This window comes from Lonchura striata, chromosome 6 (genome assembly GCF_046129695.1).
Source record: "Lonchura striata isolate bLonStr1 chromosome 6, bLonStr1.mat, whole genome shotgun sequence".
NCBI classification, from domain to species: domain Eukaryota; kingdom Metazoa; phylum Chordata; class Aves; order Passeriformes; family Estrildidae; genus Lonchura; species Lonchura striata.
In genome coordinates this window covers 51,753,431-51,771,029 of record NC_134608.1, presented here as the reverse complement: position 1 = coordinate 51,771,029, position 17,599 = coordinate 51,753,431, and the positions used below count along the sequence as shown (strand labels likewise).

At 36.8% G+C, this 17,599-nt stretch overlaps 1 protein-coding gene across 4 annotated transcripts in view; it reads left to right on the top strand.

Moving 5' to 3' along the window:
• The window catches only part of SBF2 (SET binding factor 2), a 230,214-nt gene that overhangs the window by 196,055 nt on the left and 16,560 nt on the right, over positions 1 to 17,599 (top strand). For 2 of the 4 annotated variants that reach the window (XM_021529471.3, XM_021529470.3), the window contains exons 28-34: positions 2,283 to 2,420; positions 3,347 to 3,442; positions 6,835 to 6,906; positions 8,978 to 9,162; positions 10,969 to 11,145; positions 13,938 to 14,039; positions 15,219 to 15,404. In XM_021529471.3, coding sequence (XP_021385146.2) covers positions 2,283 to 2,420; positions 3,347 to 3,442; positions 6,835 to 6,906; positions 8,978 to 9,162; positions 10,969 to 11,145; positions 13,938 to 14,039; positions 15,219 to 15,404 — 956 coding nt within the window. The remainder of the gene's footprint in view (positions 1 to 2,282; positions 2,421 to 3,346; positions 3,443 to 6,834; positions 6,907 to 8,977; positions 9,163 to 10,968; positions 11,146 to 13,937; positions 14,040 to 15,218; positions 15,405 to 17,599) is intronic. The other 2 variants (XM_021529472.3, XM_021529473.3) reach the window with 2 other exon arrangements.

Sequence of the window (17,599 nt, the reverse complement as noted above, 5' to 3'; positions counted from 1 at the left end):
GAAGTTAAATTCAAGTTGACAAATTCATTCTTTCCTAAATAGGAGTAGATTTTTATTGGTTGGTTCTGGATTGATACAGAGAAACAAGGAGGGCCTGCTGGAACTTAGTGAACATTTTTGTGATTTCCTGTTACGTGCTGTATTACGCAAGTTTTCAGAGCATAGTTGGAGCTCAATGTGTTATATAAGAAGCACAGAACATATTTTTAGAGAAATTATGCACAGTACTTAATTTCTGTGTGGAACCAAAGTGCAACAGAATTGTGTTTTCTAATGTCTATCCAAAACAAAATTATTAACAGATGTTCAGATATGAAATGGAGAGTATATAGGTCTTTTGAAATGGTCCTTTGAAACTTGCAAGTTGGTTTCTGAATTACTTTGACCTCTGGGAATTTTGTTGCAGAGCACTGTAGCTCTAAATATGACATTCTACACCTAAATTAGCATTTATTGGTCAGCTACCCTATGGTAAGATAATTTATGTTTCTTGGATGTAGTAACACTATCCAAGAAAACAGTTATCTTGGTTCAGGCTGAGTTATTGATTATATTAGGACTTGTAAGATAAAGATGGAGCAACCTGTGACCAGGCATATAAAGCACATATTAGCATTGCAGGGCTGAGCAATGCATTTCTTCCCTGAGATAGAACCAAAATTAGAGTGGGATAAAATTGCTACCGGGATCTCCATTCCCCATCTTTTGTTTAAGTCCATGTTGCTGTGGTGACCTTCACATGTGATACAGGACATGAAAAGTGGTGGTTTCATGGGAATCCCTGTGCTGGTGGGGGTCAATGCTTTGAGTCACCTCTGTATGCTCCTGTGATGAGATGAGATGAGTTGTGGGAAGGATGAAGGGGCAAATTTTCCATCTCTGAACCATCACAAGGACATTTTTGCCCTCAGTCTTTAATTCTGGATTGTGCTTGGTTCAATGACAGACTTTGATGCAAGTCAAGCTGTTTTCTAGAACACACACAATATTCTTCACAAAATAAACCTTTGTAAGTGCAAGAGGAACAGAAATTATCCTTTCATTTAGAAAGTTCATTTCTTTTAATTTAACTAAATTGTTAAGACCTAAATTGACTTCTCGTAGTATTATTTCACGGGCTAGGGAACCCAGAAATCATTCCAGTAGATTTCAGGATGTGTAAATCCTGCTTAGGAGTGGAAGAGAAAATAATATTCCTGCTCAGGCTTTTTCCACTTGGTCAGAAAGAAACAGCATGATGTATCCTGCAGGAAACATCATAACAACGTAATTGTACTTTCAATTCAGATACTAACTTCTATTTTAAAATTTCTTTTGCCACCTCCAGCTAATTAGCTTACTGTCTATTAGTCTCCAGCATAGAATCTGATTGGATCATCGTTAGAGAAAACTATTTACAAATTAGCGTTGTGTTTTGTCAGAATGTGCTCAATCAAATTCTTTGTCTCTTATTTCAAATGTTGGCTCTTGTGAGCAAGATAGCAAGTCTTGGTTTAAGCAGCTATGAAACTTTTGCACTATAGTCAGTCCAAAGGTGGCTGCAATAAACTGGAATTCCAAAAATTTTGTTTGGTATTTGAAAAAATATAAACTGACTCATTGATACTGAACACTCATTGATATTGAGCACTATTTTGTCATCGTGCTATGGCCCAGGGCCTGAGCTTCATCTGCTTTCCTTAGGTCCTTGCACCTGGACACAATGGGTGGAGCTCATGGCTGGGATTCCACAGTGGTTGGGATTATTTGTTTTTCTTATTTTTGAGGGTTCTGTGTTTTGTTAATGGTTTCTTAACTTTCTTAATGGGCAAGGAACATCCAAGTACAGGTAAGTAACCTTCCTTTTCTGGAATGAGGAAGATCTGATTGAGTATGGTTTTAACTTACTTTTGCAAAAGAAACAGTTGTGTGTTCTCTGCACGTTTTGCTGACAGTAGCACAAACTTAGAAATGTAACTTTTTGTTTGGAGAGTGAAGGGAAAGCTGCATGATCTTCAGTTTGTGCTGATGGTATAATGGCTAGTGATGAATGTTTTATGTAATGACCATGAGGTAAAAGTTTCAGAAGTTCAGCTTTCTGTGGAATGCAAGAGAACCTTGCTGGATCCTGCTGTGCAGCCAGGTGATGAACAGCTTGTCATCAAAGGAGAGGCTTTTTGAACCTTTGACTGGCAAACTAGGACATTTTCAATGCTCTGCTTTACACAGTAAGCCTTTTATTCTGTGCATTTACAAATTGTGGTTTTCTTTTTTCATGTATTCCATTCTTCTTGTGACTCTAGCCCCCACTTCTCTAGAATCTTCAAGCAGTATAGAGCAGGAGAAATACCTTCAAGCCTTGCTGAATGTGATATCCGTCCACTGCAAAAGGAATGGCAGCAATACCCTCACTGTCAGCCCCACCATTGCTCTGTCTCCAGGTAAAATTGCTTCTCTGGCTAAGCTGAGTGACTTTGATTTGCTGCTAGTTCAATGTTCCATATCAATTCTGTTGTTTCATTATTGTTAGGCTTTCCAGGTAGCCTGTTCACTCTTAGTTTCAGTGAATGTTTCTCTGTGTAAAGGAGGCTTATAATCTTTCCTGAAATATTTTCAGTATTAGTCTGCCAGTAAAGTATTTTATAACTAATGAAGTATAAACTGTATATTGAATAAAAGACTACCAGATTTTAAAGGATGCAAAATCTGCTCTATTATATATAATGAGGCAAAATCTGCTCTGTTTTGTATAATGAGAAAGTATGAGGTTGCAAGATCATAACAGCTGACACAGTTTAGCTGCAGCAGCAGTGGAAGGCATGGAGACCTCTTTATGCTTTACATACTCATAATGGGTTTATACTAATGTAATTCCCAAATAGAGCTCTTTTTGCAGTGAAAACTCCTTCAAAATACACTGTTTGAGCTATGGCTAGGTGGAGCCATGAAGAAATTAATCCATGTTTTCTTTCAGTTATTTTATGATGAAACCTGGTGAGGTTTAGGTGAGAATAACCCAAACGTGTCAGGAAGGACTGTGTGACTTGAAATTGTGTCTGTCTTGTCTTATTTAGTTGTAATTGGCCTAATACTGCCAAACAGTGGCTTTTCTTGTAAAGTAACGCTATCCCAAAATGTGTGTGCTTTGCTTCATTTATTGTAAAATATGTTGATTGCTTAGCTGTATCTAACACCTCCATACTGTTGCCAACGTAGACATTTGTGTTAAAACCTAAATCTAAAGTACAAGATTGGCAAGAATTAGCTGTATTGGGTGAAAAATGGCATTTTATCAGTCATATTAAGTATTAGTCTGGTTAACACTGTAGCTTTTTTAATCTTCTATTCTTCTTTTGGCTGACTTTAGGCACTGAAACGAGGGCTTCAAGAATGTCCACTGTGTTTAAGCAGGTAGTGCCAGGACATTTGGATGTAAATGTATCCAATAGCTTTGCTCGAGGAGGTTAGTAAGACTAGCTCAAAGTCTATTATTTGAAGTAATAAATGATGAAAACTGTTAGTGAAATAAAAATAATTATACTTATTATTGATTCATTGCTCTGTGAAACAACAAAACAGAAATTAGATTGGCCTCGGTACACAATATTATCTAATTTCTGTTCAAATTCTTTACTTACCATTGAAATAAAGTTGGTTTCATGTTGGAATTACTGAAAAAATAAGCACTCAGGAATTATGTTTCTAAATAATTTTGGATTAATACATATTTTAAATTTTCCTATGTATGGCCTGAAAATGCACAATTTTGTGTAAGAATTTTATAGGCTTTAGAATCTGCAATTACAAATTATTCCAATATGTGTCTGAAGCTTTGCTGATGCTTCATAACATTACAAGTAATCTGTGAATAATTTTACTCTGAGTAGTAGGGAGTTACATGACCAAGTGTAGTAGGTAGGGAGATAAAGTACATTTTTGGAGGTAGTTATTCCTAGACACGGGAGCTCATCAGTGTCATTTCTACAAGAACATTTCTTTCTGTTAGGGGGATTCCATCTACTTGTACACTTCTAGTCTGATGAAGTTATGATTTTTTTTAATGTGCAACATAAATTAGCACACCAAATTTTGGAAATACAGGTTTGTTACAATAGGGATTAATCCATTCCATAAAAGAGAGCATTTTATATTCGATTTATTACATTTTCAGCCATGAAGGCTCCTTTGACAGATATTTCTAAGCATATAAATGCTGTTTTTCTTCTCTTTAGATACTTTTAGCATCTGAAATTAGTCAGATTTACATTGACCTGCGTAGGTCCATTGCAGCCTAAATCTTCTTGTGGGATACAAGACCTGTAGCTCATATGAGGAAGGATAAAAATACCTTGTGGAGAAAAACTTCCAGAAGAGGTGGGATGGGATTATGGAAATGAAGGAAGGAATAACAGAGAGGGAGGGGAGGAAGGAAAATGCTCAGGGATGTATTGGGAAGTGATGTGAGAATTATGGCAGAAAGGAAAAGAGGAAGGGCAGGAGAGGACATGGGACCACCAAAGACTGGGGAATTTTCGTTAATCATAGGAATTCTGTGCATTTGCATTAATCACAGGAAATGCATCTTTCTTGTCTGAGAGTTTTGTTGATGTTCTGTGCTCACTGTGTGGTTGCTGTGCTGTAGCAGGAGATGAATGCAGCTGCTGGTGTGGGTGAGGGGGCTGGAGAGGGCAGGAGGGGGTGATGGCTGCAGCTGCTGGTAAATGGTGCCGTGCCCAGCCTGGCTGAGCCTGCAGCAGTGGCAGTGCTGGTGGCTGCCAGCACTGCTTTGGTCCTGCTCCATCCCCTTGTGCAGCACAAAAGCACCAGCAGCCCCGTGCTGCTGAGAGAAGGGGCTGCAGGTGAGTCAGGGAGAGCTCTCTGGTTGATGGGTGGAAGATCAAGGGGCTACTGAAATAAGTGCTGCTGGTTTCTAGGATTAGAGTTCGTGGTAAATGTGATGGGATGAGTTTGTTGCTACTCAAAGAATTAAAAAGGAGCCTAAAGGCAGTATGAGGTGACAGACGTGTTGTTTTATTGGACATTGGAATCCCTTGGCTGAATTTCAGCAGTGATCAGGAGGGCAAGGAAGTTATCTAGTGTCTTGCTGGATCTCTGCCACACCTGCCCTGTGTCTCTGAAAGGTGTCTGCTCACAGTTCAGCAGGATGCAGGAGGGCTTTGCTGAAACATGAGAATGTTTGACAAGTACAGTGGGAGCCCTGGGGAAGGTGAGAAGTTGACAGGGGAAGAGGGAACAGAGAAAGGGAATATCTCCCTGCAGAGAAGTAAACACTAGGGTTTTTGTAGATTAACTGTCACAATTATTTTAAAAGAAATTCAAAAATACACAGTATATAAAATCTATAAAATCTCAAAAATCGTTCTCAAATCCATTATCACAAAGTTCCTCACTAATTTTTCTCAGCTAGATGTATTTCACATGTGAAGCAGCAGGCAGCTATGGATTATACACTGTGCAAAATACAATAGCAGTGGTTTTGTGGTTTGGATTCTGAACCGCTCTTTTCTTTCCTTGTGTTTATTATCACACATACCAAGGCTCAAAAGCCAGGTTCAGCTAAGACACACCAGTAGAAAATTACATTTTCTATTTTTTTTTTTGTGCCAGACCATGTAATACATATAATTTTAAAATACAAGTTGGAATGTATGTTCCAGTGTGTGAACACTAGTTCTAGTTTTTTAAAACAATCACTGTTCTGAACACTCATCAGTTGTTCTGAATATTTGTGTCTGTGTCAAGTATGATTTTTTTACTTTATCTGGAACATTGTCACAAAGCATCTGCCCAAAGCTCAGTCAAGCTGGTTTTGATCTGAAATACTCGGTCAAATACTTACATTTCATACTATATTTTCATTCTTTGACCTTTTCTTGGTTAATACTTTTCATGAGAATTTTAAGTTCACTCAAAAGACATAGCTTGTCCTCTTCCTTCCTTTGTGACTATAATGTGCTTCTGCAGAGCAGTACTTCTTATCTGGAATTGCTGTGCAATTTAGCAGAATAAGAAGTTTCCTCAGTATGTTTTGCCACTATTGGAGAAGTACTAGGATATTTATAATTTCAAAATTTAGATCCAGCTCAGAGAATTATTTCCAAAGCAGGAAACATTAACATTTTGAGTATGATTTAATAGAATATTTGTATTAAAAGGACTCAGTTATGTTGATGTGGGTTTTGAGCCAAAGATAAATGCACTGATAAACACATAAGGCTCCCACAGAAAATGATGATTTTTGCAAGGGGAGAGAAGATTTCTTTCTGTGGTAGATATTACATGTTTTCTAAATTATATACTTGTACACAGGCTTTTTAAAATGTTTGTAGGTGTATAGAACTAATATCTTGCATTCTGCTTTAATTTTGAGGTCCATCAAATTCTACACTTAATGCCCCTAGACTAAACCAGCTTTTTGTAACAGGCATTAATATTGGGATTTTTAATTAAACTAACTTCCAGCTGGGTAGAAACTTCCAATAAATTATTCAACAGGATTATTTAATCATTATGTTTCCTTTGGTATTATAATTATGGAAAAACACATGGTGGCTTTGCAACATGTCTGAAGCTATTGCAATGACAATGGAAATTATTCCTGTTTGATAAATGGATACCTCCTTCCCATTTTATATTGGTTTTGTGGCTTGATTGATGTTTTGTCTTGTGATGCCTGAGATTCATGCTGTCTGATAAATCATGTGCTGTAAAGAAATGCAATATATACTAGATCTTTGGAAATTAATAAGTAACCCTTTTCTTCTCTCCTGCAATGTGTTTCGCTGCAATGTGCATTCCATTCCTCCTCCTTCTGTCTTAACTGTTATCTGCCAGTGCTTGGGTACAGAGATAAATGTTTCACTCATTCAAATTCCAAATCAGCAACTAAGGAGAGAGTCCACCAAGGTACTGTATTCTGTGTCCTGAAAGCCCATTCTTTTCTACCATCTTCTGCTACAATGTCTTAATTCATTCTAAAGTGATACTGACAGAAAGCCTTGTTTCTGCATTAACAAAATTTTGGGGGTTCTAGCTCAGGGTTGTGGATTTATGTTTTGGAGGTTTTTCACCGATTGTGTGCACAGCGTCAATGATGTAACACAGAGTGATATGTAGAAAATTTTCTGTGTGAAAAATTTAAACAGCCAAAAATCAATTCTGGGAAAGAGTTTAGTATTCCTGCTTTAGTAAAATAGCTAAGAAACACTATTTTCTAGTAAATTCATTTATTTCCATAGTTATTATTAATATTAATTAACAGGGGAAAATTGATTGCTGTCAAATCAGGAAGTCATAATAATACAGTAATACATAAGATACTACTAACAAAAATAAAGTACTAGCATAAGTACAATAGAAACATAATTGTGTCTTTTAATAACTGCTATCCATGCTGGTAAACATGTTCATCTGCATGTACTTGTAGCCAGTTTTGTTGCTTTTGATGTGCCATGAGTGCTGATGATGGGTGCATTTGTGAAATGCTCCAAAGTGTCTCTGTATTTTGGTGCTTTACATCTTTGGGGACAGCAGTTTGTGTTGGAGCTTGCATTTTTCATACCAAATGAATTAGAATTTCTTTCCCTTATTAAGTGTTTGCTGTGATTTCTGCTTGCTGAAGTCTCTATTATTTCACATGTAGTAGCTGAGACATGGAATAAAAGTTTGTACTAAGCACACTCCTTAACTACTTGAGGTGTTTTATACAAGTGGCTGGCTGTGAAGTGGGAGCTTTTGAGAGGTGTTACTGCCCAGAACTCCTTGCCAGCCACTCTGAGTTGCTGCAGTTCATCTCCTCACATCTCAGACTAGCAGCCAGACAGGCAGACAAGCTAAGCTGTACAGACAAGTCCCTGTTGAGAGTTACTGTACAGAATTACTTTTTAATAGAAACACAATCCTGCTTCTAAAAACTAGAATAAAATTATTTTGCTAGTTGAGCTATCTCAGTGGAATTTACTGTTATCTGTATCTTTTTTCTTCTGTGCAAGAAATGTTAACTATGCACATTGTTGGATTTTCCTGAAGAGGGGTGGGTGTTGGTCCTGTGGTATCTAAATTTCTAATACTGTGAGGTATTTCTGGTGCCTCTTTTGGATATCTTGCTTTACAGATTTATGGACAAGAGTCTCTTCTGATAATCTGATTTACTGCATATTGGGATAAAGAATTTCACACTGCCATTTGGACACCAAATTTAGTGTACTTTAAGGGATTTGATTTTTAAGTAGTGCTATTCATACTCTGAGAATCCAATACCTTTCACATGCCTCACATTGCACACGCAAAAAACAATCTCACTAAATCCTGGTTATTAATTGAGGAACAAGAAACAGGAAAATATTTACTGCTTGTCTTTTCTTCTAGCACTAAACAGGCCTTGGCAATCTGATTTTAAAAATCAGATTAAAAATTGCTAATTTCTTATGTTAAAATCAGCAAAATATACTCAAGCAGGATGAGATGAGAGCATGGCTGTGTGCTGTAGGAGTTTCCCCCAGCAGTGCCAGTGGAGCAGCAGCAGCAGGGTGTGCCCTGGGCACACTCAGAGTGCTGCTGGCTGTTGGTGGGATGCCATTCCAGGATTGCTGCTTGCCCATCCCACTGCACTTCTGTTGTTGCCAGCTTTGGGACTTCTGCACTTTCCTGATTTATGTCCCTCTAGAAATTTCATTTCCATGCATTTACATGGACATTGCTATTTGCAAATTGTCATTTATTTATCACTGTGTTACTGATATCACAGCAACTCTTTTCTCTGCAGTAGGAAGCAGAGTTAGGTGAGAGTCTGAGGTTAAACAACAATGCAGTAGGATGGTTTTGACAATTTTTGTTACAAATCTACTTCTTTCCAGTACATGCTGTTAATTATGTCCTGTGAGGGATGCATGTGACACATTTAAGCATATGTCTCAGTAATTATGGTCTCCAGTGCCTCACGCAAAGTGTTTTTTAAATATTCTTCATCCTTATGAAGGTGTATGGGCGAGTCTTCGTTCAAGCAACCGATTTATCAACACTCAGACTCCATTCATTGATGTTGGTGCAAGGCTTGCAGGGAAGGATAACACCCCTCCCTACAGCAGCAGCTCCTTCCTGCAAAGCCAGCTGCTGAGAAGACAAGCAGCCCTCTATATATTTGGAGAAAAATCTCAGTTACGGGTAATGACAGTTTAAATTTTTTTAAATGTGTAATGTAGTTTTTATTTGGTTGAGTTTAATTATTCTCATGTTGTTGCAAAGAGTAAATGGTACTTAAGATAACATAGAAATATGTTATGAAAGAAACAAAAATGTTTTTAGCTGGGGGAGCAATTAAAAGAGAAGGAAACCTTCATTACTGTGGGCAGCACTGAATTCACATAAAGCCAAATTGATGAAAATAAGGCCAGCCCAGAATTCCTGATTTGGTTACATGGGAAGGACCATGATGTCTACAGTTTTGTACATATTAGTTGATAGATTTTAATGTTTTAGATGCAATTGTTTGAAAAGCAGCTATCCTCTAATTCTTAGTAGTTTTACTTCTTTTCTGAAAATGTTTTCAGATTTTTTAAATCTCTGCATTCTGAGATTAAGAAAACAGGTTTTTTTCTACTTTCTTATTCAAAATGTGAACATACATAAAATAGAAATGTATTTTTTGAAATACAAAAGGTCCAAAACCCATTATTGATAGTAGGAAAACACATCACTATCCATTTTTTTTTCTGAAAGTATGTTCTATCAGGAGGTGGAGGAGACATGCTGTACCAGAATAATGCATCCATTACATAGATTTAATGCATCAATATTTTCCACTAATAATCACTGTTTCTATTTATTTGATTTCTTAATGAATGATAAATGAAGAGTTCAGTCATGCATCTATAGCTGTGTAGCAGAAACTACTGCTTTATTCTGCTAAATACCACATCACATAAACTGATGAAGCAAACAGAAATATACAACATTTTGAAGAAATGGTGCTACTTTCCTCAGTTGCTTTTGCCGTGCATTATTACAACTTGCCATTGTTGAGTTATTGAATTTATTTTTGAACCATGCCAAATATAAACAGAATTAAAACCAGGCTTTCACTTTCCTACATTTTCAATTGGCATTCCATGAAGGAGCGTAATGAAGATTATTTGCAGGCCAAGTTTAATTCAATGAAAGCAATGTCTGAAGAAAACTCAAAAAGTTTGGCATGAATCTCTTCAGTGATCGTTCATACATGAGAATTGTTTTTCCTAATAATCTTCTCCATATTATCCTTTTCATCATAATCCACTGGGTTTTGGTGGGGGTTTTTTTTCAGCTAACTTGTTCTCTTAATTCAGTCCTCCTCTCTAATTGCTAAATTGCAGTAAGTTAAATAAAACATGAGGAATTCTGCTAGGAAAACCATCCAGCTGCTGCTCTGTGCTGAACAAGGTACTTCAGCCAAACAACTCCCTCAATGCCCAGTGATGGTTTGGATGACTCAGCTGGTTTGCACTCATGGGGCTTCTTTTTGGGTGTGGGGGTTACTTTTTTCTGCTTTATTGAACTCCCAAAATGTGTCCTGCACTCTTCATATGTCATCCGTACAGATATTTTCATTTTTATTTGTTTATTGTTGATTAGCTTTAAAAATGTTAAAGGAAGTACACTATGTTGTATATGAGGAACTGAACAGATTGTCACTGGACTTTGGTTTTTCACCAGGATTACTGCTAGAATAATTCTAATTATTATTGAAAATCTGACTGTTGTGCAGTACATTCTGCTGTTATGGTTATAAGTGGGTACTTCATTGTGGTACATTTTTCAAGGATTTTTATTGTAATTTTTTTATTATCTTGGGCAGGTGTTTAACTACACCAATTTTTCATGAGGAATTAATTACTTAGCAATAAAGCAGGCAAGACTTTGGGATTAAGGAGACTGTCAGTGAAAAATATGCTTCCCTTTAAAATGACATCTGCTATTGTCCTTTTCATACAGGGGTTCAAACTTGATTTTGCTTTGAATTGTGAATTTGTTCCTGTTGAATTCAGTGACATCCGGCAGACAAAGGCGAGCTTTAAAAAGCTGATGAGAGCTTGTGTTCCCAGCACCATTCCTACTGACTCTGAGGCAACATTCCTCAAAGCACTCGGGGACTCCGAGTGGTTCCCACAGGTAATTTATCTGACAGGTACTTCTGATAATCTATATGCAGTCCTGCTCACACAAAATAAATTCCAAGCTCTTGTGACAGAGGACTATTGTGTTCTAACCAGCTGTTCTTTGCTCATTGGAAGCACTTTGCGTGCTATCTAGTCTGGCATTACACAGGCATTACTATTATTTTAGTGCCATCATAATATTTACAAATATGGGAGGCATTTTTATAACAAAATTTATGTTTTATAACATGGAACAGACATACAAGGAGAGGTGACTAGATTTTAAATTCATGGTCTTGGTTTTAAATTATTTTTCTTTAAAAATCCAAAAAAGAAGGTGTGGGACAATAAAGGAGCTTTTTGATTTTAAAACTAATATTTGACTCTTCATATGTGTTCCCACCCTGGATTTTGATATGCACAAGCTAAAAGGCAAGCAAACATCTATTGTGGAATATGGGGGAGTGTTTGTGGGGAAGAGAGAATTCTATGTGTGTTACTCTCTTCTCTCTGAATCTGTACCTTAATTTCCCTATCTCATGTTCCTTTACATAAATATTAACCAAACAAAGGCAAGACCGGAGCAAACTTTGCAAGATTCAAATTAAGAAGGATGTGGGAAAGCCAGCTCTTTTTAAATCTAAAACCACTTTAATTACAATGAATGGTTTTTAACAGCTGCTTGTTATGTTTGGAAACCCCTGCAGAATATACTTTTCTCAAATTAATCACAGAAAGCAGAATAGAATTATGCTGATTTCTTAAGGAGGAAATACTTGTGAGTAAGATGTCAGTTCTCACACATCAGGAAATGCACTCCTGATGGAAATGTGCTGCAAGGGGGGGCTCAGCTCCTTCCTGGGGTGAGAGCAGGAGCTGCTCCTGCCTGCCTGGGGATGGCCACCAAGGTTTCCAGGAAGGGGAGAAGCTGGGAGAGCATGAAAAAGACTTGATCTCCTCATTATGTGAGCATTTTCCATCACAGAGTGGTTGAGCAAGTTCATAAGTGTAGGTAAATTAATTGAATGTCCTTTCATCATTGAATTAATGAATAAACTTGTCCCCTGCAGCAGCCCAGGGATGGAGAGCAGATAACACTTCAGTTCTCTCTTTTGGCATATTCCAGAGGATCATTCCTTGCTTTGAGTGCATCACTCTGCTGAGGACTAGGACATCATGTCACACACTAGTTTTGTTATATTTAAACCACATTTCTGTGGTTTAAATCATGTCATATCTGACTTATGTGATAAAGCTAATTTATGACTGATGAAGTTAATTTATGACTGATTTGGCACATTCTCTGCTCTTCCCATGAAAGAACATAGATCTGTCATCTCAAAAATGTTTTCATTGTATTATGCTTTCCTCTTCTGGGCAATAGAAGTTTAACATTACTGATTTTAACACTATCTCTTTATAAGAACGTGAATGCATAGAAGAAAATTCAACACTGCCCTGTCTTCTGAACACAAATTTAAAAAATAGTGGTTTGCATTTTTAACAAGGAATCTGTAAAACCAGATTGCATATCCGTTTCCTCATTAAATATGGGAAGAAACAGCCTTTCTTCTACTGCCTAAGAAAGGATAGAAGAACAAACAAGCTTGGTTTTAAAAGTGGTTCTCTGTTCAGTCTTTTCTTATAAAAATTGCAGGTAAATTTTGGGTTGGGTTTTTTTCCTAAATGATGGCTATGTGAATGATCAGAGGAGTCAAAGTTTTTCCATCACAATTTCCATAGCAATATTCATCAGATTTTTTAAGAGGAAGAAAGCAGACTGCCATGAATAAGGATGATTTTCTAGGTTTTAACTGTTGTTTGGTTGATCTTTCTTCCTCTTGTTTTCTTCAATTTAATTTTCTTCTCACTTTCCTGTGCCTTGTGTACTTTCTGAACTTACTTTTTTTCCTTGCATAAATGATCTTAGATGATTCTTACCATCTTTTGTTTGTTTTCCTGTACTGTTTTCTTCCTTCTTTCAGGCTTTCATCTTTCCCATTGCTTCTGTTGGTTGGATTATATTCAGTGCTGCACAAAGAACAGTTTCACTCTGCTGTAAAAAACTGAATTGTTTATGTATTACCTATTATGTTGTTTACCAAGAGTGCTGTCATAGTATACAAAAATGGTAAAATCATCATATAGATTTTTCTTTTTAGTAATAATGATATGAATTGTCATAGTAAGATAAAATTGCCCAGATTCACCTGAACTTCTTTAACCTGCTTATCTTAGCATCACTGTGTAATGAATATTAAAGTACAAATCATTAAAGTGTCCTCTTTTAATATATTTTTTTCCTGTTTGCCCTACTCTCTAAACTGTTTCTCTGTTGTTGTTATTACTGTTCAGTTCATTAATTTCCAACTTCCATGGGACTGAATATTAGTAATATTATCTTGTAAATATCTTGCATGGGTTCTCCTATCAAAGTACTCAGTGACTTTATGCAATCTTAACATTTCAGAGGAAATTATTTTAGTGTTAAGCCCAGGATGGAATTTCTCTCCAATAAATCTGTCAACTGTGTTGTTCCCATTCTCCTTTTTATGGCAGCTAGTTTATTGCAGTACTCATTGACTTTAATACTTCAAGTTCCTATCTGAAAAACTTCCCTGAGTTTTATTGTACATGGAAATCCTTAGACTTTTACATTTAATTGTTGCCTAATCAGTTGCATCAATGTATTTCTCTGTGGTATATGTGGATCCAGGAATGTATTTTTAAATATGAAAATATTCTATTTATTGATATTTTCTAAAGATTTACCCAGAGTGTGTTACTCATTCTAATACTTTATAGCTTCACAGGATAATGCAACTGGGTGTGATCATCTCTGAACTCCTAGAAAATGGTTCTTCTGTTATGGTGTGTTTGGAAGATGGCTGGGATATTACTGCTCAAGTAAGCTGCTAAAAAAACCTTGTAATAGTTAAATATTAAGAAAAAGCACCAGGCAATACTTTTTTTACACAAGTGACAGATAATTTGACATTAATAAATTTGTGTTGTGGCAGCAGAGAAGAAACCAGATAAATGCACAAACCTTGCATTTATTTGCAATTTATTTCATTACATGATTCCTTAAAATTAATTCATTCCGAAGGTCCTGATGGTCTTAGCAGTTCTAAGGCTTAGATGTAAGATCTGCATTCCTGCACCTGACCATGTGTAAGAATGAAAGCTAAAAGTTGCCACATCTGTTAATTTTCATTTTAAACACTAAATTTTGAACACAGGAGAAATTTATTCTCTTCCATTCAATTTCCGTAAGTAGTGTTAGAAGACCACACGGGGGAAAACTGAATTTGTGCCAAAGTGCCTGTAACACCTGCTGCAAGGACAGATCACCTCAAACTATAAATTAGGTGAATCAAGATCTGCTGCCTGATTTAATAGATGCATTGTGTCCATGCTGCTACTTCATAATTCAGAAGAGAAACACAGACATCCATATTCTAGTAAATAAACTTTCATGTGCAGCCAGCATCTTAATACCAGGTGAACAAGCACACAGAAGAATGTGACCATAATTATTGGAACCATTGCCAAACAATGAAGAGTAGAGATGGGAGACACATAGCTGGGAGTGCAAGAAGGCTGAGCTGCATTTTAAAGTCTCCTGAGATACTGTGTATAAAAACAGACTGCAGTTGGCTGGGACAAAAACTCTAAAGTCACCCTCAGGACCAATGCTTTAATGCTTTTTTTGCTGAGGTAGTAGATACTGTATTTTAAATGTTTATTTAAAAATGGGTTTTATTTCAAACATAATTTAAATGTAGTAAACATGTAGTAAAAATGTAAATGTGTAATCAACTCCCAAGTCTGTAGCTGCTTAGTTTTTACTTCTACAGATACCATAAAGACTTAGTGTAATTTAAGCTTTTTCGTGTGGAATATTATTTTATTTGTTTCATGAAAGTGCTTGATGTATGTGATAAAATACTTTTCATTGAGTTTATATAAAAGCTTTTGTTTTCTTGGGCAATGAACAGATTGCTGCATGCTTACATTCATTTGCTAAAGGTTTCTCCTAACTTCTGTCACTGGTAACACAGAATACACTGTCCTGTGCTCTAGGTGGTGTCCCTGGTGCAGTTACTCAGTGACCCCTTCTACAGGACCCTGGAAGGCTTCAGAATGCTGGTGGAGAAGGAGTGGCTCTCTTTTGGCCACAAATTCAGCCAGCGCAGCAACCTGACCCTCAATTGCCAGGGCAGTGGATTTGCTCCTGTCTTCTTACAGTTCTTAGACTGTGTGCATCAGGTGAGCCAATCTCTAACTTCCCTTTACAAGAAAGTTTCATGAAGAAATGTGTATATTGCAGTATTTCAGGTGTTATAGATACAGGTTTGGGAGAAGATTAGTAACATCATTACCTAGGTTTTGTTAAAGTGGATGGATTTCACCCCAAGAAGAGCTGGAATGGTTGTCTGGAGGAGACTGACCCAAAGCAGTCTCAGTTGGTGGTACTGCTATATTAAGGTTGTTTATGTCAAGGTTTCAATTAGAAGGTTTTTAAGCTATGAGTGACTTTTAGAGTCCTTTATTCAGAAAGAAAAAGGGACTGATTTCTAGTACCTTGACTAGACAGTTTTAAATTCCTTGTGTCTGATGATGAGCCTTGAAGAGAGGCCTTGAACTGCACAAGTTGTGGAAACTATGACAGCTATAATGAGACATTCTGATTTTTATGTCTAGTATATGTTCAGAAGAAGATAGACACCAACAGTTTTGTTGTATAGGAGGAGATTAGGTTAAGAAGATTATACTAATTTTGGATTAATTAACTCTGTCCTTTTCTTCATCTCAAACCACTAAATGTAAAGTATTTGCAGAGATTCTGTGTATGCAAACATAAGAGGGGTTCTTGCATAGTTCCTCTTGTACGTGTGTCCTTCTTTTCCCACTTCTCTGATTTTTCTCACTGAAAAATCTGGAAGTTTCCTTGACATTATTAACCTGTGTTAAAATGTATGGATGACTGTGTATCACAGAAAATTAACTGTTAAGGCACCAGCCTTTTTGCTGGGGACACACATTCATAGAGAATATTCCATGAAAGAGGAGTCTGTGAGTAGTCTTACTCTGCTACCTGAAGAAAACTCCACAGATTAAATAATTTGCTAAACCAATGGAAAGCAATCTATGTGAGATTGATAATGAATGAGCCTAGAAGAAGAGTGAAAAACATGTTATGGAAAATATCCCCAGCTTTGTTTGTGTCCCAGTGGTAAACACAAACAGCTATCATTATTGCTGTCTCAGGAATTAATAAATCATATTATTGGAGTTTACATTGATTGCTACAGCACTGCCCTTATGAAAACCTTAGAAATACTTGTCACATCTTCTGTTTCATTCATTTCCCAGTGGTTGTAGTCATAAGGTTGTTTTTTCTTTGAAATTGGGAGATTTCTCTAAAGAGAATCAGTACTGCATTTTTTTGTTCAAATAAGTGATCTGCCCAAATGTCACACTTTTTCTTAAAATAGGCTTAGAGTTATTGCTCCATTTCTGCAGTAAAAAAGACCCATATTCTTGGTTGCAGTGGCTACAGCAGGACAAAAAATGCCATGTGCTCTAATACTGAGACCCACCTGCCTGGTGGTTCATTCAGTTCTGTAAATTAATAATTTGTCTTGGTCGTGGTGCTGTGTTCTCTCTGCTGTCAGGTGTCTTCTCTAAGCTTAAATTGGCTGATTGCATGACTCCATCCATTAGTAGAATGGAGTAAACCTACCTGATCTTAAGCAAGAGTGTAAATTTGGAGTGAATCCTTCCAGCATCCCCCCTTACCATTTTTTGATCCTGGTCTGGTGCATGTGTGCTAGATTTTTTGGGGAAGAATTTAAACTTGCACCAATAATTTGTCACTTAGCTTAAAACCATTTGATTCATCAATGTAAAGTGGAGTCATCCACTCAACTGAACTAAATCTAGTGCAGGTAAAACCACAGATGTGTAGTGTGGCTGCAGGGACCTCAGCAGTAGCTGCTTCAGTCTGTTTGTCTGCTCTGGGTTCCTTCTGGTTACTTGCTAATGTAGACATAGCCTGCATCCTGTTTCTGCCCCTGGAAGCACTTTGCTTTAGTTTTATTGTAATAAATCTCAGAAAGTTGTCATTACAAGGAACTAATCCTCACATGCCCATGCAGTATTTCCTTCTCAAGTGATTCAGAGATGACACAAGTTTTGGAAACAAAGGGGTTATCCAGAAGAAAGTCAAAAATTAAATCCAAGGATTTGGGTTTATTATCATGAAATAGAATGGAACGTTTTCTTCATGATTTTTCTTTGAGTTATGTTTAACAAAATCTGCAGTTCTAAGGACATAGAACAATGGATTATAGTCATCCCACCTTTAAAAGTTAGAATAAAATGCAAAGTGGAAAAAAATCCCTGCTGTTGACAACTGTCAGGTGCAGTTTTGCCTCAGGCTGCACACTTGTGAATATGTT